Source organism: Neolamprologus multifasciatus, chromosome 4, assembly GCF_963576455.1.
Source record: "Neolamprologus multifasciatus chromosome 4, fNeoMul1.2, whole genome shotgun sequence".
Classification (NCBI taxonomy): domain Eukaryota; kingdom Metazoa; phylum Chordata; class Actinopteri; order Cichliformes; family Cichlidae; genus Neolamprologus; species Neolamprologus multifasciatus.
In genome coordinates this window covers 21,640,174-21,667,486 of record NC_140442.1, presented here as the reverse complement: position 1 = coordinate 21,667,486, position 27,313 = coordinate 21,640,174, and the positions used below count along the sequence as shown (strand labels likewise).

Genomic DNA, 27,313 nt, shown 5'->3' with positions numbered 1-27,313 from the left:
AGAAAAAATGTGATTAATAGTGTGATTAATATTTAAATGTTATTGTTGAGGGGCTCAGGCAGGACTCCACAAGCACACGCACATAAAAACAATACCTGAAGAAGAGGGAACTTGAGGGATCCAAGAGGAAAGAGGCAGGTGCTCAAGCCCCCTCCCCATCTGCCCATGCCCGCACAGACTCCACTGTGCGGGCATGTGAGCCATTTTACACACCACTGGTGGTGTGTAAAAAGTGATCACTAATAGCTCCTATTTTAAATATCTCACCTTTGACACAGACCTAAAACGCTTGCTCTCAACTTATATGCCTCACAGGTTGGATATCAGGTGGAGGAGAAAGATGAATTGTGGAGTAAGTTTGATGAAGTAGAGTGACCACAGTGGTGAGTGAAGTAGACTTCAGTGGACATGCATGAAGGGAACAGAGGCAAACATATGCTGCTTCTTCCCCGATCCTCTCACCCCACTGCCCTGTCCCAATAAAAGAAATGAGTACATCAGAGGGACAGCTCAGGTTGAGCACTATGGAGACAAACAGTCTCCTCATCATATTTCTAATATCCTCAATGACACCTCTGTTCATTTCATCATATTGTTCCTGCCCCCACTGCACCAGTTCTCTAAAACAAACCATTTTGTGATTTATATCAAATAAAACAAAAAGAAATAGACCAATGTTTTTATGCGTTTTTACATCTAATATCTTTACTTATATTAGTAATCAGACTGTAGTGAACAGGATTTAGGTAGGAGGTTGTATATAAAAAAAGAGAAATGACCTATTTTTGAAGTATCTTTATGACTTTTCATGATTGTACTCATATTGTCATCAGTCCAGTCCTTTTTCATCACTTCAAGTAAGTTCATAGAAGTGTGAGGTTATATTTTTTAACAATTTCTGCTGCCCTCTTGGCTAGATCGATCTTGAAAAACACTTTTAAATGTTAATGACACTTTTTACCCAGAAAAAAATAAAGGATATGTAAAAGTCACTTGTCATTTCTGGCTCTACATTACTTGATATTCTTCATGAGAGATATGATTGACCCACTTTTTGACAGATTTGAGGTCAAGTCATTTATAACAGCTTAAATTTCTGCAATCATTTTTTGGCAAATACCGGGAATCGCAGGTCGCACACTGGCACGGATAAGCAGCAGAGGTGCGTCTATTTGTTTTTATAGAAAATTTTTATTCAACATACATTTTCCAGCAAAAAGGCAATATACAGGAATAGTTGTCGTACACTGCTGCTACACTGAGGATTTTAAAGTGGAAAAGATCAAATTAAGGTGTGATTCTGCAGGTCATCTCTGTACTGCACTTCTTAACAAGACAAACCAATGCAGTTAGTTTTTAAAAGAAAAACAATCCAAATGTAACAGAGGGGGAAAAAACCTGTCAATGGTACATCAGGAACGCAAAACAAACAAACAAACAAAAAAGAAACCTACACACAAGAAATATGAACACCTGGCTCCTTCTGTACCCAACAACAAAGGCGTGTGTTTCTCTTAAATTTTACACGTTCATATTTTTAAATATACAATTCTTAAATGTTGTCTGTACAGAGCCAGCTATGCGCTATTAGGGGTGCATTCCATCTGTGCTTTAAAAGAAAGAGAAGAAAACAAAACCTGAAATTAACAAAAGAAAAAAGAAATTCATAGGGCTTAAAGTGTTTCTTACAATGCTGGTTTTTTGTCTCCAAACAATCCTCAAACCAGTGGGGCTCTAAGTGTCTGCAGCTCCCTACCAAGCACAGCGCAGTTACTGCTTCCAACCACCAGGGGGCGACAGATTCAATCAAGAAAGAAGAGAGGTTGCAGCTTGTGTGTGTGTGTGTGTGTGTGTTTGTTTTACAAGAGGAATGACTGAGAGGGGGGGGGGGGACAAACCTTTAGCAACCCCCCAGAAAACTAAAAAGGAAGTCATCAGGGAGGTAACACATATCTGTGCGTGTCTGTGTGTGAATGTTACCGAGCAACTCACAATCAGAAAAAAAAGTACTTTTGCCAGACCTGAGAAACTTCTAAGATTAATTTCCAACGTTCAAGAGGAAATACAGACAAATCGTATTTTTCCCCATTTATTTTAAACAGATTCTGTTTTGCAGATTTTTTTGTTTTTAATAATACAAGGTTTGCAGAAAGAGACAAAAAAATTAATTTTTTCCTCCAACCAAACTAAGTGGAAAAGAGAACTTGAGTGTAAACTTGGAAATACTGATTTTTGTTGCTCTATAGGGATGGGAGCAGAAAATATAAGGAAACCTCATCATAAGAGCAAACCAGAGAACTTCAGGGTGGACGCCAGCCCGCAGCTGCTTTTGCAAAAATTATTAATAATTTTAAAACGACTGCATGTCTCCATCATTTTCTGCGAGTCAGTCCTCCAAACAGCACACTCATTGACCTCTGCGCACAGCAGTGTGACGCCCCTTTGAACAACTTTATTTAAAAACAACCCCACAAAAATTGTGAAGGGGAAAAAAAAGCTGTAAATGAGGTGGAAGTGAGAACTAAGCCTAGAAGTTCATATTTATATATGAAAATATTTATATATAGCATACATATTATATGCTATACTGTGTTGTGATTCCTCTTAATTTTTTTTTTTAAACCATAAAATCCAATTACACGTCTCCCATTTCTGAACAGGCAACAAAAAGCAGTCAACAGGCAGACAAGCCAGAAAAAATAACCGAACAGCCTCAAACGTGGAGGGAGACGATTTTTAAAAAAGGGGGAAAAAAGGGAAAAGAAATAAAATGTACAACAAAATAAACAGTCAGTGGTTGGTGCGGTTTATTTTGTGGTTGAATAATCCATCAGCTGCAGCAAGATCCCAATCACTGAAGACATAGTGCCGGTGTAGAGCTGTAGAGGTGTCCAGGCAGGGTGAAGTGATGAACACACACACTCTCTCTCAGTCTTTCTCACGCACAATCACACACACACACGGTTGTTGGTTACAGTCTGTGGTTATGGTTTGTTAAAGTAGGTAGGGATGAAGGCGGAGCAGGAGAGGATGAGGAGGACCAGGGGAGAAGGTGGGGGTGGGGGCTGCTTTAGTTGTGGATCTTGATTGCTTTCTCCAGGTAGGTGTAGCGACCTCTCTTTGGAGCTTTGTTGAAATGATCCAACCCTAGCCAGGGGCGCGGGTGGGACATGTTACCTGCACAGGAAGACACATCAGAGAGGCCATTAGGAGGAGTGACAGCGCCACCTGCAGTACAGAAATCACATGAAGAGTAACAGGAGCAGTGGGAGTATTTCTGTAGCCCGCGTGACATCGACATTAATCTCAGGTGTCGCTGACACACCGGCCAATATTAGGAACGTGTAGAAAATAAAGTCCAGTTTTAATGATTCTGGTGACTGGTTGGGCTACACACATCAAAACTATCGACTGCAGGGGAGCTTTTGGCCATTTTGATGCAGTTACATTACAAATAAGAACCAATCACTGCTGCAGTGAACAAAACACCAGAGGTGCCGTGTCACACTTGTAGAAGAATCACTGGAAAGGCAGTGTGGTAAATACTAGAAATACACTTGCCAGCCGCTTTGTTAGGTACACCTGTGTAACTGTTTGCACACACACACACACACACACACACAGATCTAATTAGTCAATCACATGACAGCAACTCAGTGCATTTTGCCATGCAGACATGATGAAGGTGACCTGCTGAGGTTCAAATTCAAAATCAGGGAAGAAAGGTGATTTAAGGGACTTTGAATGTAGCATGGTTGTTGGTTTCAGACTGAGTGCTTCAGAAACTGTTGATTTGGTGGGATTTTTCCACACAACCATCGCTGGGGTTTACAGAGGACGGTCCGAAAAAGTAAACAGGGGAGCAGTTCTCTCTCAAATAAGCACTCGTTACATCCAAGGTTACAGAAGAGCATCTCTGATTGTCATAGCCTGAAACAGATGGGCTACAGCAGCAGAAGACCAGCCCAGGTGGCACTCCTGTCAGCTAAGAACAGGAAACTGAGACTACAATTTGTAAAGGTTTGCAAAATTTGGACCACAAAAGATCAAACAGTCTTGTCTGAAGTTGATTTCTGCTGTGACATTCAGATGGTATAATGTGGCAAAAACAGAATGAAAGCATGGATCCATTCTGCCTTTTATCTACACCTCAGGCTGTTGGTGGGGGTTTAGTGGTGTGGGGGATATTAGTACCAAATTAGCATCATTTAAACACCACAGCCTCGCCAAGTATTGCTGCCGACCATGTTTATAACCATGTACTCGTCTTCTAATGGCTACTTCCAGCAGGACAGCAAATTATGTCACAAAACTCAAATCACCTCGAACCACTTTACTGAATGTGACGATGAGTTCACTTTACTCAAATAACTCCCACAGTCACCAGATCTCAGTCCAGTAGAGCACCTTTGGGATGTGGTGGAACGGGAGATTCACATCATGGATGTGCAGCCCACAAATCTGCAGCAGCTGTGTGAAGCTGTCATGTCAATGTATCTGAGGAATATCTCCAGCACCTTGTTGAATCTGTGCCATAAAGAATGAAGGCAACTCTGATGGCAAAAGCAGATCCGACCCAGTACTAACACAAGGTGTACCTAACAAGGTGACCAGTGAGTGTACATAAAAGGTCTTTAAAGTTCATTATTAGGTGGATAAACTTGTATAAATATGAGCAGCCGTGACATTGAAGTGGTGGATGACGAGGCACTGTCACAGTTTCATGCTTATGTTTTATTTTTGTGTTTGGCTCTAGCCTGGTGTCGTTCAATCGGTGCAGTATCAGTAACAGCAGCAGTTACACTGGTATCGCTCCCAGTAGCACCGCAGGCAGTAAATACCTGGCTGTGGTTCAAAGTCCTTCAGGTTGACCTCGTACTCATCCTCATTGATGTACTGATGCCGACCCATCATCACAATTGCAAACTTGAACTGAAAACACAGAGACAGATATCTGATGGTTAACTACCCCCCTTGTTAACACTTTAATTATTTCAGCATCAGGAGAACGCTGTTTAAGAAGAAGCAAACCAACGACGACTTACCTTCTCAAACTCTTTCTCCTGGATGTCCAGCATGGTCTGGATCCTCCTCATCACCTCCCGAAACGACTCACCCTGCACAGAGGAGAATGGGACGGCAGTGAGTCAAGAGGAAATAAAATAAATAATAATCCCCACATTATGTGGTACAAGTAAACAAAAAACACACACCTGTCTGATCTTGAGCAAGAAGGGAATCCCAAAGGTGCCAAAGACCTCCTTATGGAAGTGAGCAACAGGGATTAGCATTTCAGTGTCCTTATCCAAGTCCACCTGGTCCAAAGGAATCTCCTGAAAAGCCAAGCAGCACAAGAGAGATGAAGGAAGAAAATAAGCCATTGACTATAAAATTTAAAAATAAACCAACTGTTTTTACCGACACCTGGTGGTCAAAGTTTTTAACGTGATGTAATGACGCAAGAGCTACAGAGAAAACTGAGCCAGAAGCTTGGTATTTAACCTTTAACAAGCATGAAGAAGTAATACTTCTACTGCTAACTGACTGGCTGCGAGGGCAAAAATACAGTGTCGGCCTGACGGCGTGTTAAGTGGAAGTTAAGCGGCTAACATAAAATAAACGACACGGTGAAACGCGCTGCACAGGCAACGCCTCGCATAAACACTCACCTCTATTCTGAAGGTGCGGCTGGCAGCAGGAGATAAACATTCTAGCAGCTCGTCCTCCTGGTGAACTCCGATGATTTTATAGCTTACTATCTCTAACAGCCTGCAGAGGGAGAACGAGGGAGGAGGCATTAACGCTCTGCAGGAGATTCTCAAATGCAGCAAAATCTGATTCGGACATCACACCAGGGAAAACAAGAAATTCAACAAAACTAAAGGGAAAGGTGCCAGTGCAGTCACAGAGAGCAGGTTTACAGAATGAAATGGGGCTGTGCAGGCTGCGGTTGCTGTGAGTGTTGTAATTGTCAGACTATAATTTTGTGAAAAGTGTTTATAAAAAAAAAAAAAAAGGAGAAGCAGCACACATTTTGCACGTGGTTAGGATTAGATAAAAAAACAAATCAAAGGGGTTAAACAAAAGCCAAAATGTTACCTGGATCAAGATCAGAGGAAAACTAAAGTGATAAACTTCACTACAGACGGTCTAGGCCACAACAACAAGCACTCAATCTCTAGTGATTTGCCCAGTGTCAAAGATAATGTTCAAAAAGCTAAAACGGACCATAGTGTGCTCGATTTTTTCATTTTAACTGAGTTTACCATCAGATGCAAACTCCCTGTACGGCAGAACAGCTGGAGCAGCTGTCAAAAAGTTCTGATTGCAACCACTGAGAGGAAGACAAGCAAGCCAAACGCAGATGGATACCTGAGCTTCTCAGAGCCATTTTCAGACAGCTCCACAGCCTTTTTACATTCTTCCAAAAGGTCCCGCACACAGCCGTGCTTGTCAGGGTAAAGAGTAATCTCCTGCAACACAAGAAACAGTTTCATGTCTATGGTTGAATCACAGAAACATTTTTCCTTATGTAAAGGTTTTTGGGTTTTTTGAGTGTCGTACCTCCTCTCTGAACTGGCTGTTGAGCCATATGGATTTAAAACTCCTCCTGTTCTCAAAGTCTGTTATCTTCATTTTTAACTGGGAATACATAATGGAGAAAAAGAGAGAGAGAAAAACAAAGTCACTCCTTTTGTGGACTCGTAGGATGTGGCCTTCGATTTTCTTCTGCTTATCTGGGGCCGGGTCACTGGGCCAGCAGCCTAAGCAGAGAAACCAAGACCTCCCTCTCCCCGAGCCACCTCCTCCAGCTCATCCAGGGGAACTCAAAAGCGTTCCCAGGCCAGTTGAGAAATGTGGTCTCCCCCGTGTGTTGTGGGTCTACCCTGTGTAACATGAACACCTCAATCTGACATCACAGTCAGATGCCCGAACCACCTCAACTAGCTCCTTTCAACATGGAGGAGCAGCGGCTCTATACCCGGTCCCTTTCAAATAGCTGAACCCCTCACCCTTTCTCTCAGGGAGAAATTAGCCAACCTTCAGAGAAAGCAAATTCTGCCTTTTGTATCTATGATCTAATTCTTTTGGTCACTACCCAAAGCTCGTGACGTAGGTGAGAGTAGGGACGTAGATCAAGATACAAATCCCCGTCGCTCATGAACAAGACACTGAGATAAGTCATCCACCTGAGGATGTAACTCGTTCCTGGTTTGCAGGAAAGATTTGAAATAAATAAAAAAATTCTCACAACCGTTTGTGTGTTAAAAGTTTAGGTAGTCAGAAAACATTTTTACCCCAATGACTTTGTTTTCTATCAGACAGCATTTTATATTTTATAACGGAGGAAAGACAAAAAGACATTTAAGATTACCAGAATTATTACCGGCACTATGAAACACTGAGCTCCTTTTCAGGGGAAACGCCAGTTATCTTACTTGAAAGAGAGAACAAAGAAACTTGAAATCCTGTACAGAAAAAGTAGACAAACCAGTCCTACCTGCTGGTAGTAGAGTTTCTTGGGCTGCCGAGGCTTGAAGAATTGCAGCAGGTCCCGCAGCGTTCCCTCATAGTTGTGTCTGAGAGGATTCCCTGGACCGTCCCTGTACCTGGCCACCACACCACCAGGCAGGGGGGGAGGACAACAAAGGGGAGGGAAGAAGGGTGGAAGGAGAAGAGAAAGAAAAATGGGAGGAAAAGAAGCAAAGAAGCAGAGGTGGAGGTGAACAGCAGAGCAAGACGAAAAAAAAAGAAGCACAGAGGGAGAGGGAAGAGTAGGAGGAAAAACAACAGAAGACAGGTGGAGGGGGGACAGGTTATGCAACATTTCTACTGACAACTGCAAGTAATCAAATCAAAGGCAAACCTGACAAAAGCTACGAGTCACAACACCATTCAAACGCAGTCTACACGTTCCTTTCTACATGTCAAACAGAATGACAGGATTTTGAGTTATTTAGGAAAAAACAGCCTTGAAACAACACTGCATTACTCATTAAACTACAGGCCGTCTTTAGCAGATTTTCCTGGCTCCAAATGAGCCTTCTGGGAGATGACTACGCACGTCGGCGAGATCGATCAACGTACAGTGAAGGTGATGAGTCAGTTATTTGGCCCAAATCCATGTGGTTTCCTGTTCTTTCTGACCATCAGATTAAGAAGCAACATAACACGATTCAGTAAATAAAACACCAAAAACAACAAAACTGGTCAGAAACATTTTGTCACAGTCCCTCTATGCAGGAAAAGCCTTTGTTTAGTATAACCTTTTTTTTGTCAAAACCACAAAAAAGGGATAATTATGCTACAGCAAAAGCATAATTACTCAGTTATGTGCAAAGCAAGAACTAAAATTCTCTCCCTTGTAGTTGACTTCATGTTCATTGTTGTTTCAAAGCCCTTAACTGCATTTTTCCTGACTATAAATGCCATATTTTGGCTTACAGTGAGAACAACGGCTTAAGAAGAAAAAAGAAAGAAAGACAATCGCTATTATGCACTGTTATTGTTACTACATTTACAAAGAATGCAGTGTGTTGTGTGTGTGGATGAGACAAGCCTCCTACCCCTGTGACTTGAAGAACTGCAGTAGCATGGGATCTGTGTTCAACCTCTGCGCTACAGTCTTAGCCACCTGACAAACACAAAAACAGACAGTTCATGACGGGCCTGTCAGATTTCACCTGTCAATCAAATTTCATGCTAGCAGGTGGAGGGGGTGGGGGGGCAGCAGAAATCCACTCCTGGATTAACAGTAGCAGCAAAAAATAAATAAATCAGTCTTCGTATAATGACTCGGCAGCTTCACGTGAGTATTTTTGAGTAAATCAATATTCATCCAAAGAACCTCAACCGATCGTACCTGAAAATAGTTCATGCGGTTCGACAGTGTGACCACAAAGCCGGGGTCATTGTGGATGGTCTTGTCGCAGAAAATGACGTCCACCCGGTGGTAGAGATCCCGGAAGTAGTCCTTGGCCGTAGGCAGCTCGCTGCTGTCGTTCTCTGGGTCGTCCCTGTGGTGTTGGAGAAAGGTTGGAAAGACAGTTTGAGGTACGGGTTGTGTTGTAATGACGGGAAAACAGAGATCAATGTGACAGAGATCAATGTGAGTGAAGTGAAGGTAGAGCTCAAGGACAGAAAGAGCAGGTCAAGAAGTAAATGAGGGCACAGACATAACAAGTAAAGCTAACAAGTTCTACAACAATTTCTCAACCAGAGCGTCATCAAAGAGAGACATTTAAAATAAAGGCAACGTGAAGTGTGTCGACCTCGGGAAGTTCTTATAATCTGGCAAAGCTCCCAATGTGAAACGCACCAAGATATCAATTTGGCAGATTTCTCAAAGCACAAAACAACTTCCCCCCCCCAAAACAACTTACTTCTGGAAGACAATGATGTCCCCGTCCATGAGCTCGTCCAGGGCCTTGTCCAGAGAGACATCATAGTCCTGTATCCGCTCTGTTAGATTGGGCTTTACTTCCTGTAACACACCAAGCATCGGGGGTTATGCAGTCAATTTATCTGCTAAGTGCAAGAGAGTATTTATTTTTGTGGCAGATGTATTAACACCAAGGTCTACATATGACAGTGTGCAAGTGTGCACAGGAGAGCCTGACACACAGCTTCTGTGCCAGATAGAGGAGCCTGAGAATGTGAGAGTGTGAGGTAGCAAGTGAGAAAGAGACAGGAGTGTGTCAGCGACTGGGCGTCACAGAAATAGATCACCTCATAGAGGATAAGGCTAGTTTCCTGCTGAAATCCTGCTCTCTCACACATGACTGGCAGCAGGTCTCCTGGTTAGAGGGCAAAAAGAGAAGCAGAGAAAAATCTCAAAATCTTTACGTTCACTGCAGACGAAGAATTCATACACTGCACCTTATGACAGGGTACTGAGGTTATAACAGAGTCACGCTTACTTATTTTGCAGGATATAGGTGTGTAGATATGTCCACAATAATTTAAGCTTCTGGTTTTGGGGTCATACATCTTCAAGAACAACATGACATCATCTAGAAGAGAAAAACAAAACAAAACAGGGCAAGGTGAAATCAGCAGCTATACAACACGCCTGCCAAAGAAGTGGTTGAGGAGCAGTATAGCTTCAATTTGCATAAATATTGTTCAACTGAAACACTAAACAAAGCACAAAACGCCACTTATGGTTCTGCATTTGTGTCTGTTGGTGCAGTTCTCCAGCTATGCAAAGGGAAAGATTGAGCGAACTGAGAAACAAAGAGATGCGTCCAAGCCTTTGCAGTTCTAGTATTTTTAACCTTCGGGTTCACTTAGTTCCACTATGAAAGTTGTTTTTCACAAACCACAAGGATCACCAACACCACGTAAACTACATTTGCGTTTTCCCCGCATGTTTCTGGCGTTGAGCCCAAGTGGCAGCAGGCAGCTACAACATCGCACTACAAACAGTAGCATGCCAGAGCCTTTAATCAGCAGCTAAACACAGTGTTAATAATCATAAACACTCAAAACAGACTCATTAACATTCAAACCGATCAGTAACTATGTTATTGAGTAACTAGTACTCTATGTTTATGACTGTGACCTCTAAGGCATTGTGTCGATTATTCTTATCTACACTGTACCAACGCAGGCAGCTATGTAAGTGGAATCAGAGACTGACACCTGAAGAACAGGTTTTCTACAAAAATAATATTTTAAAAGATTAGAAAAAAGAAAGCGCTAAGACTCAAAGTCTGATGATGAGCGCCGATGGATGGAGAACTTACGGTCTTTATCAAACTTGGGTAACGTGGCCCCACTGGCTGCCATCTCTGGATCTACAGTCTCCAAAAATATTGTCCAGGGGTTCTCATTGTCACTCAAGTCGATCATCTGAAACACAAAAATGTTCAAATCTTTAAAAAAAAAAAGAAAAAAAGAAAGTTTCTTATGTTACATTTAACTGAGTCATAAACTCAGGGGTGGTCCCAGGAATTAAAGTGACATAAAACTGATGCATTATATGGAAAACTTGTAAAGAAAAAAAGAGGATTTTTTTAAATTTAATTTAATTTTTTTTTAAAAGAGAGAGCTTTGACAGGTGATTCCATACATGGAGTAGTTATCCAGGGATTCAAATTAAACTCAATTTAGATAATGATTCATAAAAAAAATAATTCAGGGAGTGATAGTTCCTTCTAGAAGGACCTTGTTTTCCCTGGCAGTTATGCAGTGCACTATTAAGGGATAAAAGCACACCCATGCTCTAAATCTTGCATATTTTTGAACTGATCTTAGCACAGTTGTTCTGGTCCACTGGCAGCTTTCTTTCATTGTTTTAATGCAAAAACTGGCTAAAGTATACAGGAATTTTTGAAGATGTGTGTCACGGCGCAAACACCTACCGACTTGTTGCAATCGGCCTCGTAGTCGAGCATGGCAGGTCGCTTGGTTCCGTTGCTACGGGCCTGCATGGGCCATAGCCTCATCTGGTCCTGTGGAAAACCCTGCGGCACATCAATACACAAGTTTCAATTTGCGTATAAGATGTGGGAAAAGCAGAAACGTGTTGAGAAAAAGACATCAAGACTAAAATTTCCAACTGGTATTTACTGATCAACCGCAGGGAGCCAGAATTTAAGCAAGTGTGTGTACATGTGTGCTCCGCACTGACAAGCTAACAAACCCTCTCTTTCAGCCTGGGGTCAGAGCGTGAACCTGAGACGCAGCATGTGCGTGAATGCGGTTTCTTTCACAAATATTAAACTTCCACCTAGCACAAGTTACTTTGATGAAAGATAAGTTTACTGACTAAACATTTCATGCATCTTGAAATCTACAAACTAAAACTCTCCGCAGTTAATCTTAAATGGTTTATTTTATTCTTTAATAAAAAAAAGTTAGAAATTTCATCCAAATATCCATCACCATCAAAGAGCATACAGTCCCACAGATGCCTCACCATGGTCTGTGAGAGGTTCTGGACAAACTCTTGCAGCGTGGAGCTCTTCAGGACCTTGAAGACCGTGTACTTCACTTTCTCCTCGTCGTACATGTCGTTGCCCTGATGACCGCAAAACTGGTCCTCGGTCACCATCTGCCCAGAGAAGGAAGATGAACAGCATTAGTATAACTGGACCAAGAACCAAAGTGTGAAAAAAAGAGACTAAAGACTTCATGCAATGAAAACTCACTCCCCCACACCCAAGTTATCTCTAGATCTTGACAAAGCAAGAGCTTCATTCTTTGTATCCACACTGGTGGTGACATTTCACTGCAGCAGTCAGTAGCTAACAGCATCAAAAGTCTTTTAAGCTTTTGTCTAAGCAATCTGCTTGTCTCTCACACACACACACAAAAGAAATCATAATTATGTAGAGCTTTCTGTTTAGAGGGGTGCTCCACTGCTAAGACTTTTAATGAGGTGTCAGTTCTGATGGCTTACAGGCAAAGTGCAAAGCAAAGTTTCACACAGCCTCATTACAGCATTTAAATGTTACGCTTATCACCTCTTCAGAGGAAAATAATGAGCGTAATTAGCCTTTGTGCTGCTTTAATACTCGAACAAGTAAGTAAGTCAGAGCTGAAAAGGGTAAACCTTTATCATTTAACAAGCCATTTCCTCATTATCACTGACTGCTCTTCTCCCCATCTCAACCACACAGAGACCGCTAAACCAGAGCAAGAACACCTGCAGTTGTGCGTGCCGCTTGTAGGTTACACAGAGTCCAACAAAACACTCGAACACTTTGCTTGACAGAAAGAAGCAGCTTCCGTTTTCCGGCCCGTCGTTAGCCCGACGAGCCGATCCAACATAAATGTCTGAACGTCATCTACTCGTTTTAAAAAGGCAAAACAGTTCATTCTTATCGCGCTGAAATCCAGCATTCATCCACCTATGAAACATATATGCCTCGTCTAAAGGTGCACGATGTTATACTTTGCATAGCTTCTGACGAACTAAGCTGTTTCTGTCAGGCCTCTTATGGAGGTCGACTTTATTGGGTTCAAGTTCGAGCTTCAACAGAACAAATACACTGATTAATATGAATGAATAATCCTGCACCTTTACACACCTTAAGCAATAAACACCACACCATCCAGATTACAGTATGACGGCGTAAAACGGCACAGGCTGCTAGGTGTGGTGTTTCGACACAAATGTGGCTTTACCTGAAATCCACAAACACAGCTTCAATTTTCTCCTGTACTTCCTACACTGTAGGTTTCTCATGTGCTGTATACTAAATTATTCAGCCACCCAAGTATTTTGATCGCAAAGTATCAAAGCACCACAGAGCGCTTAAATAACCTCCGATTCCCTACCTGGACCTGCATGTAGAGGTGAGCCTCTTGGCGTTCCTTCCTTTTCTGTGCCTCCACCCTTTTCTCCTCCTGCAGACGCTCTACCAGTTGCTGGGGGATGTCCACATCGGTCATCGGCTGGAGCACCTCGCCTGAGTGCGGGTAAAACGGCAGAAGTGATCATTTAGTACAACAGTATTATTCAGTACAGTCACCTCCATGTGAAAGAGGAATTTTATTTGCACTCATCAGCTCAGAGGAACCCTTCATGTGTTGCTGGGACAGTTTCTCATACCGATGTTTTTTAAATGACGAGTGAAGAAGGACGGATGTTTACTTACTGAGCTTGGACTCACGGATGTAGACCAACATGTACGCGTTGGTGCAGTGGCGGACGGAGAGGTCATCGTCGTGTCCGCCGTAGTTGTGTTCTATGGCCTCCTCCTTGGTGCATCGTGACACTACGTCATCATCAAACTTGCACCACTGCAGAAAGAGACAGAATGATAGACGGAGACAGATGGTGATTGCAGGATGGGGTCGCAGCCAGAGATGAGGAAGCCAGAGGAGGATGAGGAGCAGAGGGGAGATAGGGGTGGGGCAACCACCAAGGATTGGAGTGGAGGGGATAAAAGAGAAAAACCAGAGAGCACTTAAGACAATCATTGTCACACAAACCCAAATGCAGAATTAAAGTAACATCACACTCATGTGTGCATATCAGAGGGGTTTACTCGATGAGTATGAGATTAAGAGTCTGACCTGAGCTGAGAGCTCGTGTTTACATCCAACTCTTTACACTAACACATCTTTTCTGACAGCGTTTATTCCACTAAACATCTAAATTGTGAAACATCCCTTTTCTGACATTAAGCGATATCGTCTCACCTGTCAGGAAGCTTGTGTGTTCTGTCATTTTCAGTATAATAATCACTGCAGACCTGGGAAGCACTTATTCTGACTCTCAACCCTTGAATCTTAATGCATGCAGCTGTATGTAATTAATAAACACTTAAGGTCAAGAGCCAAGATAACATAGCTCTGAATTCCTCCATAACATAAACTCATTTTTGTTTTTTACATTGAGTAGCATACAAACCCCAACAAATATGAATCCCAAAGCACACACCCCACAGCATTTTTGGTGAAAAGTGCAGAAAAAAAAATTGTTCTCACTATTGGATCCTTGACACTCACTTTGCCGTCTCCTTTGGGGTTAAGATAGACGACGTAGTGACCGCCATGGTTGTCCCCGCTGTGGACTAGCACAGCATGGAGGATGTAGTTGGCTGGGTCCTTTGAGTCTGGCTTCTGGAGGAACTCGTCCAGAGGCAACTGGTCTGGAAACTCAAATCTAATGAGCACAGAAAGATGGAGAGGCGTTAGAGACAAAGAAATTGAGAAGGAAAAAAAAAGGATGAGGTAAGCAGCAGTATTTTAAAAAATGGAAAGGTAGAAATAAAAAACAAAAAATATGAAAAAACAATGTGTAGATTAATACAAAAAAGGGTCAAATATCAGCCAAAAAGTAGCATAAAATGGAAGAAATCAAGAGTAAACTTGAGCATATTCAAAACTATTGTCATTCCACACCCACACCTGTGTCTCCGTGTACGTATACAAAGACCTCAGGATGCCAGTTGACTGTAGCATCATCACAAGGATGAGTCAGAGCTCATCGAAATGGCACAGCAGAAAGTTAGTACTTCTAAATGGTAGCGTTTGCTAAAAGTGTCACATTATTTCTGCTGGATTTTATTTTGAACACCATTAACTGTACACAGATTGATGGCACAGAAAACAATCTTGGTTCCTTTCTCACCGTCTGAATAAGCGAGGTCAGGGCAAGCTTTTCACGAGTGTAAAGCTCAAGTGACATTCCTCCTTTAACCTATGCTACAAAGGAGCAGACCTTCTCTAAAATTACATTCGAGCAGCACAGTTACTGTCTCATTGTGTGACGGGGAGTGATCTACTTTAAGCAGGGTGCGTTCTGCACAGTAATTCACAAGTAACCTTACTTCAAAAACTATTTTTAAAGCATCAGCTTGTTTTTTCCTTACCTGTCATTGATCTTGATGTTTTGGTCAGTCTGTGGGTCGTACATGAACCTCATCAGCTGCAGATGGAGGATCGGAGGGAAGGTAAGGAACTTCACTCCCTTTTCTGCTTCCTGCGACGCAAAACAAAAATGAGTCAGACATCTGGTGAGGACATCCCACTGACATTAATCCTGCCATTATAAACCCTTTCAGCTTTAGGCTGCTCATTTAAACCATATCAAAACAAGGCAGGTAAACAAGCTCCAGATCTTATTTTTAGAGCTACATATTTCTGTAGCTTGGCAAGAAAAACCGGAAACCTACTGATCCATTTGAGCACGTCTAATTTTTGGAACGCCAAATATTTTTTCACAATGACATATAAAAACTAACATTTTAGTCCAATTTGCTTCAATACCAACAGCATGAAAGCAACAAGAGCCAACAAATTGCATAAATACTTCACCTGCAGCCCGTGTTCTCCTGCGTCATATTTGTTGTCTCCATCTAACTGCTCGGTTGCCACATAATCTTTGAATGACTCAAAGACTGGAAAGAAGCAAAGATTATATTTAGAAAATCGCCGCTTTGATATGTGTGTGAAAATCATGATCATGCAGGACAAATGTGCCACTGATCAATAAAACACCACATTTATGCTACTCACTGTTCTTCTTTCCTTTTATGCTAAGCTGGATGTCATAGTAGTCCTCTATCCGCTCGGACCTGTAGTCCACATGCTTACACTGGATATATGACTGCAGAGTGACACACACACACACACGCAGAGTCAGACTATACGATATGAGAGGCGAGTCAGAAACATTATTTCTCATCGGGTCACGTCTTGATTTACCCTCAGTCTATTCTTAAACTGGCCTTGTTCCAGGCTACATCCTGTGCTGTGTTAGCCTACATCATGTCGCTGTGTTTACAGAATCTACTGTGCGAGACGTGCTGCAGAGACATTACTGAGCAAAATAAACACTATAAATCTCCCCTCATAAGAACAATATTGCACAAAAGATATGCAAAATATGACCATAACTAAAAGGGCGAGTCAGCTAAGAGGAGGAAGAGACGGAGAAAGAGAGATGACATACCACCATCTTTCCTCTGAAGAGCTTTGGGATTGTTCCCTCAACACAAGTGCCTTTCATTTTGTTCTCTACGTTGTCCAGGAGCTGCAGTGCACACACACACACACACACACACACACACACACACACACAGAAACAGTAAATACCGTCAGCTGTTGTCCACCGTGCATACAGGACCTTTTTAAATGTGTATAGGAAACTCACCACTCTGCACAGCTCCTGCACATCATGTTGCATGAAGCTATCTAGTGTTTCCCACCTGCACGTAAAAACACAAACTCAAGTAAAAGAATACGACCAACCGTCACAACACTTATTGTGAAATTCTGATGGTTGACCCACATGTCAAGCATGCAAGGATCTAATAGTTTTGCTTACAACACATAATATTCTAAGCAAGTCCTAACTTACCCAAAGGACTTCGTGAGCTTCTTGGTGCCAACCGGTTTGTCGCTGTGTTGCAGCTCGTAGAAAACCCTCTGCAGTGCCAGGGGGACGCTCTTAGAGGAGTCATCTCCTTCTGTGGGCATCATGTAGACCGCCTGGGAAGGATAAGGATGCTCCAGGATTACAACTTTTATATAAAACTAATCATCTTAGGCTGACTGGACTATTTTTGTGAAAACATTTACTATATTTAAACTCCAGATATGCTACTGGAAAATTTCAAGAAAGCACTTTGATCGTAGAATTAAAAGGGCCAGCATGGGAGCAATGAAACAAAAGCAGCAACTATAGTAGAACGTTACAAATAAATAAATAAATATGCATGTCATAAAAATATATATATTTTTCAATATGTAGACGATGATATTTGAAACTGTTTCAATGCTCATTTCCTCCAGTTTTAGTACTGATTACATTGACGCCTTCTAACCCTCCGACTGTTGACACACACTGCGGTGCCCACATAGCCTGGCCTATTCTCGCTCACAGCGTCGTCTTCTTCCCTTTACTCATCTCATTCGCCCTGGGTCAGTAGCATTTTCTTGGCAGTAGGAAGTTGGCAAGTGCAGAGCTTAACAACTGAGCTTGTTGGCTAAAGAAAACAGCAGGCGTGTCTATTGGAAATATTTCGCATTTGGGGGAAATAAACACAAGAAAGTCGATATACAAGATCCACTCATTTAACCAAGCACCTGAAAGGTGGAACTACTATATCAAGAATTAAGAGCTTTGTTTACCTCATGTCACATTACAACCTGGTTATTCTTACTTGGATGAAAAATTTAAAGCTTTATGACCTTATTGAAAGTGGTGCTGAGAATCAGGGGGTTTAAAGGTATTTTAAATAATCAAATCTATTATGCTTAGAACCCTATAACAGATAAGAAAAACAGCCACAGCCACACAGTCATTAGAAGCTACAAAACAAAACCTTACCCGTCGTAGCTGGTTGGTGAAGAAGAGTGTCTGTAGCAGGCTGTTCATGTAGCAGGTCGCTCCTTGGTTCTTAAGTCCAACATAGCCTGTGTGTTTCTTTGAATCCCAGCTGGTTACAGAGATGAAAAACTTCAGTTAGTTATAAATCATAAACCCTGAACAGAACAGAGAAAATGCACATGGGAAATAGTTTATAAAGACAAAAAGAAACGGCTCAAATAGAACACAACATACGCCACTCCGTGTGGGGCATCCGCCTGGACGTAGACTTCAAATGTAACTTTGTCGTCGTCGATGAAGCCCCTCTCTGGATCAGTCACATCCTGAAATGCATCATTGCAAAACAGTTAATCTTTTTAAGAATAGCAATTTGTAGTAATGAAAGAATACAATCAGGCCCAAACAAAAGGTTAACAAAGTGGTAACTGCTGAGCGAGAAGAAAAAAAGAACCCCACCAACACTCACAGCAAAAATATTCCACTGTTTCTTTGACAAAAGTAACAGTACATTAATTTCTGACAGGTTTATGTACTTACACTCCAGGACATAAAGTTGGAGAAACCCCAATCGTTCTCTTTGTGGAAGAACAGGTGACTGATCCTGCGGCTGAATGACTTCTCGTCGTCTTTGTGGTTAATGATCTTTAGCATGGCCTGTGCGTGGCAAGACCATGACCTGAAACACCAAAGACACGACACCTGAATACTAAAGAACTGTTTAAAAGTTGTATTATTTCCTCAGGAACATTTTGGCAGCACTGAAATCGGCACATTTAGAAAACTGCGTAGGCTGCGACGTTAAACATAGGAGAGCAGGACCAGCAACCTATGCAAACTTATGAGCCAAGTAAGCCATCCAACACTGTTCCACTTCAGCTACTGAAAAACATAAAACAGTGTTGTGCACGGTAACAGGATAAAGCATCAGATGCTAATTTTACATCCTTCCACACCATTAACCAAGATATACCCAAATCACCAACAGCATCTATGCATCTCTCAGAGTGGCGTTACAAACTGAATCAATCTATAAGCCTCACATTTACATCTGTGCCCTCCCACAACCTTCAGTTTACACACCAAAGATATATTATGAAGAGAAAATATAAACCCAAACACACAAGGGTATTTAAAAACAACAACCCCCACCAGGGAAATAGGGCTGACAACACATTTTCTAAATGAAGTTACGCAGCTGAGTTGCACAAAAAAAAGAAAAGGGGAAAAAAAGTGACATTCGATTGTGAAAAATGATATTTAATTGTGGGAACTGGCAGCTGTTTGTCTCAAGAGCAGCACAGAAAACAAAAGCTGAGTTGCCACCAGAGCAGTGGTTAAAACCAGCAGCTGTGACCCCGTTAATGCAGCAATACCCAACCGCAACACAGGACGGCTGGGTTGTAATTTTGGAGCACGAAAGCTGCTCTGGCAGGTATCCTTCTGTATAGGACACGAGTGAAGAAACAGAGCAGAATATTTAAAAGTGGTCTAATTGTGTAGTTAAGTTAACATTAAATACCAGAGCTTTGCTAGTCCCAGCTATTAAGCAGACTGGGAAAGAGGAAGATGCTGCTGAAAAACTAGACATATGGAAGAAGCTTTGACTGTCTAATATGAAGTCGAAAAGCACAGAAACGATGCAGCAGGATTGCCTCTTTACCTTTAATAAATCCAGTTCTAATCTAATTTCACCGGCTCCAAACTTGACTGTGTGCAGTCTTAACAAATATGTTTTCCCATTAGCAGCTGCATTTTGCAAAACAGCAATAAAAAGCATTTCCACTGCAGTCTCACAGTATGGGATAACTGCGCTGAGCTGCTGCGGTCCTGCCAGGTACCAGAGACGACCACAACCACTGTGCGTCAGGCCTCCTGGCTACACACTAAAACCTCACTTTCACTTCATTCACTCAGAACATCATATATCATATGAGATACTTGAGTTTTTACTGCAGCTTTGGCACATCTCAATTCGGGGCTCTAGGTAAACTACATCCCTCGAAGCAGTGTAGTGGATAAGACATCTCCAGGAAGTTCTTCACAGCACCACTAATCCCAACTTACAGTAGAAAAACCTACTGCAACTTTCAAAGCAGCAGAATTTCCAAGAGAGCATAAAGTGAGTTGATAATCACAGCTTATATCAAAAGGCCCACATCCCAAATTCCCTTTTACGTACGTGGAATCTGACTCTGCATTACACTGCAGGAAGAAGCCCACGCTCTTCTGGTGTGGTCGGTCAGGATAGAAGCGCGGCATCACCATTATCTTCCAGGGAAGGTTCCGGACAAAGCAGGACGGGCTGAGCACTGACTCGCTCAGGCGGCTGAAGCGCTCCACCACGAACCGGAAGGTCGCCTCCGACCGCCAGCTAGTGTCTGTGAGAAGACGGGAGGGTGACACGTTAAGAGGGGGATGAGAAGATTTGGTGTGTAACAAATTCCCTCTGATTCACTGAGAACTTTTAATTCGATACAGCACTTCTGCTTTATTTGCCCAGTGATCCAAATAATTGGGGTCAGAACTGTCATTATTCCTGAACACCTGCAATCCGACAACAGAAATTCGAGACAGAGTTCCACCCCACATGTTTTGGCAGTAGACGGTTGCTGCAGTCGAGCAGGGGTTAGCCTAAACTGCCCACTATGATGCAACAGTGGTGCAGCACGGTGCTGCGGCACCATTTGATTTTTATTGACCTCATAAGTTATGTTTAACTCACGCTAAAGAATGTAAAAGACATAATTACAAGTTACTTCAAACAACTTCTGAAAACTGGCAGAAGTAAAAGAGCTTACAATTAAATTAAGTTAGAGAAAATACCGTTTAAATTTAATTCATACACTGCCAATAAATAACAAGGACAAGAGTCTTTATGTTTTCCCACTGACAAGCTGTCAGCATTTGAGTTACTACATATAAAGACATTAACTTCAGGTGTAATTTCAACCAGGCGACCTACAGTTTCTTCTACTCGAAAAGCTTCAAAGAAACTAAAGCGTTTGCAGAGGTGCACATAATCCTCACCATCCTCCATGTCCTCCTCTGTATTGTTGTGTCCGTCTGCCATGGCCACGTTACCATTGATCACTGGGTTGGCGGGGATTCTTGGAGGATCATCTGTATCCCCAGCTACACAGGGAGAGATAAACAACATAATAAGGCTGCATGGATATGGCGTTCCTGGATAGATTAACATGCTAGAGACACTTTTTTTTTCTTTACTTGGGGTAAATGTGGCTGAAAACTCTGCATTCCCAACTCGCAGGTGTCAAAAGGTCAGGAACATGCGATCGAAAATCCCTCTAGGATTAATAAAGCGTGGCAAGTACTTTTATATGTTCATTTTATAATTTTAAACCAAAATAACAAATCTGGACAATGTGAGTAGACAGAGAAGTACAACTTAAGCGTCCTCTTATTCTCCCATTAATGCCATTTTTAGTTTCAGGTTTGGGTCACAACGGATTTTTTATATATATATATATATATATATATATATATATATATATATATATATAGTGGGGGATCCTTCTTTTACCTTTTTCTTCACTTTAATGGGAAAACCCTGCTGACACGGGATTTTAAGCCTCCTTTCTCAGTCTGTGTATGACAGAGTGAGAGCAACAGAAAGTGAATGTGTGAGTGTGTATGTGTGTGTATGAGCATAACAAAGGCCCAGCAACACCAACAGTAGGCTGGGTAATTACGGATACAATGTAGGATTAAGCAGCAAGTCATCATTCAGACAAAACACACGCGTACAGGGGGCAATAATTATCCCAGCTCGGCAGCTCGACGCACAGTCTAATTTACCAAAACACGCCGATGAGGGAATCAGATGCGCGCTGAATCGACTTCAAGGAGTGAGTGAAATCTGCCCGGATCCTGTGATGTCCCAAAATGGGTTGCTTTGTCACCTCGTCTCTCGCACAAAGTTTTGCGTGTGGCACTCCTCTGTGTCGGTCTACAGGTAACGCTGCTGACCGAATCCTCCAGGAGACTGACCTCATTTACCCAAGCAGATTACACCATGCTATTGGGCTCCGTCAGTCAGCTCCATGACAACCTTTTGTCCCGCCCACTGTGTCAATCTATGCTGAAATGTATTTATTAATGCCTCTGTCACCAAAAACTGCAACAGTAAGAGCTGGGTGTTTTACTTATGGGACAAAAATCCACAAAGAGCAAGACTGCAGAGCTTACCCCGACTGGCTTAAACTATAAAGAGAATAAAAATGAACCCCTGTGATTTAGCTGAAGTCTCACTATAGCTGCAGTAACCCTCAAGTGAAAAGTTTTTAGAGAAAAAAAATGCTAATCTTTTCTAATCTTATGAAGCTGAAATCCTTTGGACTAAAAGTAGCAAATGTTTGTCAATAATCACACTCAATCTTCTCCTCTAAAATACAAACTTTATGCTGAGCAAACAGAAAAAACACTCCAGATGTGTGGTTAACCCACACCAAAAAGGTTATAACTACACGGTTGATCTTGTTACAGTGACTTGGCACTAGGAGGCTACAATGCAGTTTGCTGCATCAGGCCACACTGTGTTCCTGTACTTTGAGCAAACTGGCCCAAAATGCCCATAAACAATATTAAGTCATCACCATTGTGCCAATTGTACCCCTTAGTCTTGTATTCCTGAGAACCTTTTGAATATAAAGGCATCAAGATTGTTCAATATTAATTTTTAGAGGGACCCATTTAAAAGTTTGGCCAGCCATGTGACAGCAACAGCCCTGCTTTTAAATTAGAGTGCGGAGACACACAAAAAAACAAAAAAAGGCAAAATGACTTAGCTATGCCAAATGAGTGATGGTGGGGCTGCAACTGCATGGCGCCTCATACCATAACGGAAATGGAGTGTGGGAGTGTGTGTGTGTGTGTGGTGCTTCAGAGAGAAGTCAGAAGCACCAGTGAACAGTTTGTTATGTCAACTTGTCTTCACTGTCCTTGTAAGGCTTCAGTGCACCTAAGGATAAGGTATGATAGGTGAACTACCAAATAAAAGAGGGGGTGGGGAAGTCCGCTAAATGCACCTGCTACTAGTGATTAGTGTTACAATGAATCATCACACAATGCGAATGTTACGCCTGGTCATTTCTTTATTTACTCCACAGCATGCATGTAACTGCTTAAGGTCATTTGTATGATACGTGCTCCCAAATAACAAGCAAAAGCGTGTGAAAACGTAGTAAAACTAAAAGGTTTGAATGACGCAGTGAAAGTGTCCACTGGTCCCTATACTCAGCCCCAAGTTGACATCAGTGTAAACTTAATAAAAATGCTGGTAATGCTGTGTGTGCAGGCTGCTTAAATGACCGCCTCGGACTCCAAACTGGACCCCCAAAACGAAAAAAAAAGAACAAGAAAAAAAAACCAGATCATTAAAAATGGCGAGCTCCATGCCTTTTGGTCTTCCATACAATGAAGCAGCAAATCCCCGCGCTGCTTCTGTGCGGGCCTGGCTTACCGCAGCGGCGACTACCGTTACTTGCCAGCGTTGCTCCACGTTTCACGTAACGACACTAAATACCAGGATATAAATTAACATAAAACGGAATAATGTACGCTTGGTGTTCCACATTGTTATTATTTCAGCAGGATAGCTAAAAATGTAGTATGTTAGCTAACACAGGATTGACGCATCTGCGTTCCCGTTAGCCACCTTAGCAAACACTAGCCACAGATTCACCTCAAGGCCTTTATTAGCCAACATTAGCTGGAGTCAAGAAGTACTAGCTATTGATGTAGATTTACTGTTAGAAGAATCATTTTACCCTCAGCTGCTAAATTATAATCGTGAGATAAAATTTAGACACAAGCTAAAAGCTCGGAGAAAAAAATTCAAGGCCCGGCTCTCGGGCAAAAGGCAAAATCTTAACGATGCAAAATACAAGCCACCATTTTGGAACGCCACACACCCCCTCCGTGCACTAGTTGGCTAGCTAGCTAGCATGCTAGCTAGAGAAAGAACGTAACGAGGTGCGCCTTGGAGCTAATTGACTAGCTCAATATTAGCAGCCGCGCTAGCACCGTTCTTCGCGTTTTACAAGGCGTAACGCGCAAAGTGGATGTTAGTGAAGCAGATACTCTGTTACAATATGGTAACATGTCAAACTTTGGAGATACACCTAACATATTTTTACCCAAATGGTCAACCGATCTCTTTAGCCATTTAGAAACCAGCATTTAATGTACGAGCAATCACACGATGCTAACGCACACGCTCTCTCTTTTAGAGGCTGAACCAACGTCACTTGTCGAACAACAACTAACGGACTAAAGTTTAACGTTATCAGTAAAAAATAAAATCATATATCACTACTTTATTCGCGGGAGAAGTGATGAACGCAGCTAGCGATAGCTGTCAAAATCACCTCAAAAGCCCACACAGCCAAGTCAGAGCAGAGAGATTAATTTACCTTAGCGTTGGATCCGTGTTAATTGCAACACTAAGCAGACTGTTTACAAACACTTGGGCCACGAACAAGCATCGGGCCCGGAATTCTGTGAGTGCAAGCGGATTCTAGACGGCGGTGATTTGGCAATCTCCAAGCAACAAGCCGACGAACTGTTTATTTGGAGATACGGTTGCCGATCAGAATGAATGATTTATGCGGCTAATCTGCGACAATGTGCGGGGAAAATGCCACCGGTTCTGGATAAACCTGCAAACAGCTGAATATCGCAAGCAAACGAAGATCGTTAAGGACTCGGTTTGCTTGTAACGCAAAATGAGGTCAGCTGAATACAAGTATGCTGCATCGGACGCACAATCAGCAAAAAAAACCAACCGGCTATCTCTGCTAGCTGCAGGCCTCCGTGTTTACCGAGATGTTGGGCTCCGTTAATGCGGATAAAATTCCGTGCATTTCTCGTGCAAATGTTAACTTATGGCACAAACCTGGTAAAAAAAAAAGATTAATAAAAAGTCCGTTCACTTTACTCGGGGCCATTACTTACCTTCCATCTCCATGTCCTCCGGTTCACTGAGCTGCTGCTCGCCGGCTTTCTGTTGCTGCTGCTGCTGCGTGTGGTGATGGTGGTTCATGTTGGCAGGCGGCGGTGTTGTTGTTGTAGGTGTGATGCGGTGTTCCCTGTTTTCTCTGTTGCCCTCGACCTTGTCCAGGGTCGACTCGGTGGGGAACCGGGTTCTGGACTGCTGGTGAGGTGTAGTGGGATGCGGAGGTGGGGACAGGTCGAGCCTTGGCGGCCGGGCCTGCTCTGTTGCGAACTCGGCCTTGTCCGCTGTCAGCGCCGGGGAGTGAGGAGGGGAGGTCGGCGGGGGAGCGGGTAGAGAAACGCGGACGTATTTGCTCGCTATTCGCCCAATCTCGGCGCCTTTGGTGGGTGCGAGTCGCTGGTTGACGGCAGGGGTTGCGATGGATGTAATTAGGGGAGGGCGGGGGGACTCCGAAATCGGAGGCCCGCTGAAATTAGCTAAATCAATCCGGGTCTACCCCGGGAAATGTGGGGCAATAAGAGAACTCTGAGCACGACCTGCACCGTCAGGTACAAATACCCTGTTTCAAGCTAGCGCTAAGCTACCTGACACTAGGCAGCCAAATGGTATTAAAGGTACGACAATGAAAACAAAGGCTCATTTGCTATACACACACATTCAACAACTTTGCCTGCGATATCCCCAGTCTGTGTGCTCCTCCGATTGTCCCTCGTCTGGGGGAGAGCGGAGGAAAAAGCTATCCATTCAAACCAGCTTCCCAATACGGAATAGCACTGATGTTAACGTTAATTTAGAAGTTCACGGAGACGAGAGTTTGCGCGGCCCGACATAAACCAAAATCCTCCAAACCGCCCTAACACGACAGACGACGAAACGCTGCAGCAGCTCGTTGCATTTCTAGCTATTCCCCTCGCTTCTCGTGAAGAATGTGCCCGGTCATACAACGCTAGCCTGAGCTGTGCGGCTCCCTCAACCCGCTCCTCCCGTTTGGTTTGTGATGTCTGAGGTAAATCTCAAAATGGCGGTCGCGCTTTTCTCTGAAATGTCACATCCGCATGGAGATCCAAACACGGGCCCATCCCCGAGCCAGCTTCTCCATCCACGCGAAATCACACAGGCCGGGTCGTGTGTGTATTAAAGGGAGAGGAAATATAAGAGCTAACGACAATTATTACACGAGTGGGATTGGTTTAATGGCTGTACGTGGCGTGACATTGATTTGAATGGGAGAAATCGCTGAGCTGTGGGGCTAAACTGTGTAAATACGTGGTAATAGCGTGTGTGTGACGTTTTACCCAGCAAGGTGACAAAACCAAAAGTTTTCATTGAGCACTTCTGAACAGATTTACTTAAAAAAAAATAAATAAATAAATCCGTGCTTTCAGAAACATTGTATGGACACACAACATGATTCAGCCAATAAAACTGTAAAACCACGTGGTTTTCACTGGCATTAAAGACAACCCATTTACACAAGCGGGACTTTTATTTTATAGTGAACACGAATATTTTTTTTCCAACTATTGTGCCTGCACAGCTGTGTTAAATTAACTTTTAATATCACACCATGGACAGCTCGAGTCATTACCAGTTATTTTATTTATTCAATTTTGTATTTTAATTTGTGTTTACCTGGTTATCAGTTTCATTCAAAATGTGTGTTAACTTTATGGACTTGGGTTTTCAAGAACTTGCGTGCACTTTCATGCTTGGATGCACTATATTACTCGAGATTTAACTAAAACAGGACAATTAAAAAAACTGAAATGGAAAAACAACAACAACTGCGCAATGTATTTAGAATATAATATCATATCCACCAAATAAAATCTACTGCCTTCCAAGGTTATTATAATAAGAAGTCCAAAGTAAACTCGATTCCAGTGAAACATTTTAGTTAACTAAAAGTATAAAATAAACTTTTGAAGAAAAGTAACTAAAATCACATTTTAAAAAATGAGGAAATATCCTTAGCTTTAATAGTTTGATTATAACAACAACAATACTACTACTACTAATAATAATAAAGACTCTTTGTTTATTCAGACTCTTGATGCCTGCAACAGTGGGTCAAATGAGTCAGATTTTCCTAGGTTGTGCCTGGCAGTTGCCCTTCATGCAATAGTAATGAAAAAAGACTAAAACTAACACTGAAACTAGTAAAAACTAAACTACAACATTTTCAAACAATAAAAACTAAACTAAAACAGGAAAATCAGCCGACGTGAACTAAATTGAATTTAAAACAAAAGTCAAAAACTAATTGGAAAATACAATACTATAGTAAAACTGCTGCCTTCCTGCTCTAAGACCATGTGATTTACTTAAGAGCTGATCGCCTGCCGGGTCAGGAACGCGTTAATAAAGTAAACGCACATTTTGGATTAATTTCCAGATTTTACTATTAACAAGTATCTTTTCCTTCTTCTTCTTTTGGCTGCTTGCTTCTCCATGTCACCTGTAACCCCCATCATTCTCCTCCACCCATCTTCCTTTGTGACAGATATGATATGCACCAACCTTCTGCATATCATCCTTCACAGCATCCA

At 42.3% G+C, this 27,313-nt stretch overlaps 1 protein-coding gene across 5 annotated transcripts; it reads right to left on the bottom strand.

The window, feature by feature from the left end:
- Positions 1 to 1,171: 1,171 nt before the first annotated feature.
- usp7 (ubiquitin specific peptidase 7 (herpes virus-associated)) lies at positions 1,172 to 25,249 on the bottom strand. 5 transcript variants are annotated; one of them, XM_085157102.1, is made up of 31 exons: positions 24,764 to 25,249; positions 20,819 to 20,923; positions 19,971 to 20,169; positions 18,329 to 18,467; positions 18,026 to 18,114; positions 17,792 to 17,900; positions 16,820 to 16,950; positions 16,613 to 16,667; positions 16,412 to 16,492; positions 15,976 to 16,066; positions 15,775 to 15,857; positions 15,330 to 15,439; positions 14,443 to 14,620; positions 13,608 to 13,752; positions 13,288 to 13,418; positions 11,924 to 12,058; positions 11,367 to 11,468; positions 10,749 to 10,854; positions 9,921 to 10,013; positions 9,730 to 9,797; positions 9,384 to 9,484; positions 8,864 to 9,017; positions 8,568 to 8,635; positions 7,502 to 7,610; positions 6,565 to 6,642; positions 6,373 to 6,473; positions 5,670 to 5,769; positions 5,214 to 5,333; positions 5,046 to 5,117; positions 4,842 to 4,932; positions 1,172 to 3,177 (listed from the first exon to the last, which is right to left on the bottom strand). In XM_085157102.1, exons 1-31 carry the CDS (start codon positions 24,849 to 24,851, stop codon positions 3,071 to 3,073), a joined length of 3,339 nt encoding a protein of 1,112 aa, XP_085013228.1. In that variant the 5' UTR covers positions 24,852 to 25,249; the 3' UTR covers positions 1,172 to 3,070. The 5 variants fall into 5 exon arrangements, with proteins under 5 accessions (XP_085013228.1, XP_085013223.1, XP_085013224.1 ...); XM_085157097.1 differs by having other exon boundaries at positions 7,502 to 7,604; positions 24,764 to 24,979; XM_085157098.1 differs by having other exon boundaries at positions 14,464 to 14,620; positions 24,764 to 24,979.
- Between the last annotated feature and the right edge of the window lie 2,064 nt (positions 25,250 to 27,313).

Bases quoted from the DNA above. Each gene is read 5' to 3' on its own strand.
- usp7 (XM_085157102.1), bottom strand. From the start codon at position 24,851: ATGAACCACCATCACCACACGCAGCAGCAGCAGCAACAGAAAGCCGGC. The intron at 20,170-20,818 runs GTGAGGATTATG...GTCTTCTCACAG, and splicing joins AGAGGAGGACATGGAGGATG to ACACTAGCTGGCGGTCGGAG. The intron at 18,115-18,328 runs GTAAGTACATAA...GATGCATTTCAG, and splicing joins CCAACTTTATGTCCTGGAGT to GATGTGACTGATCCAGAGAG.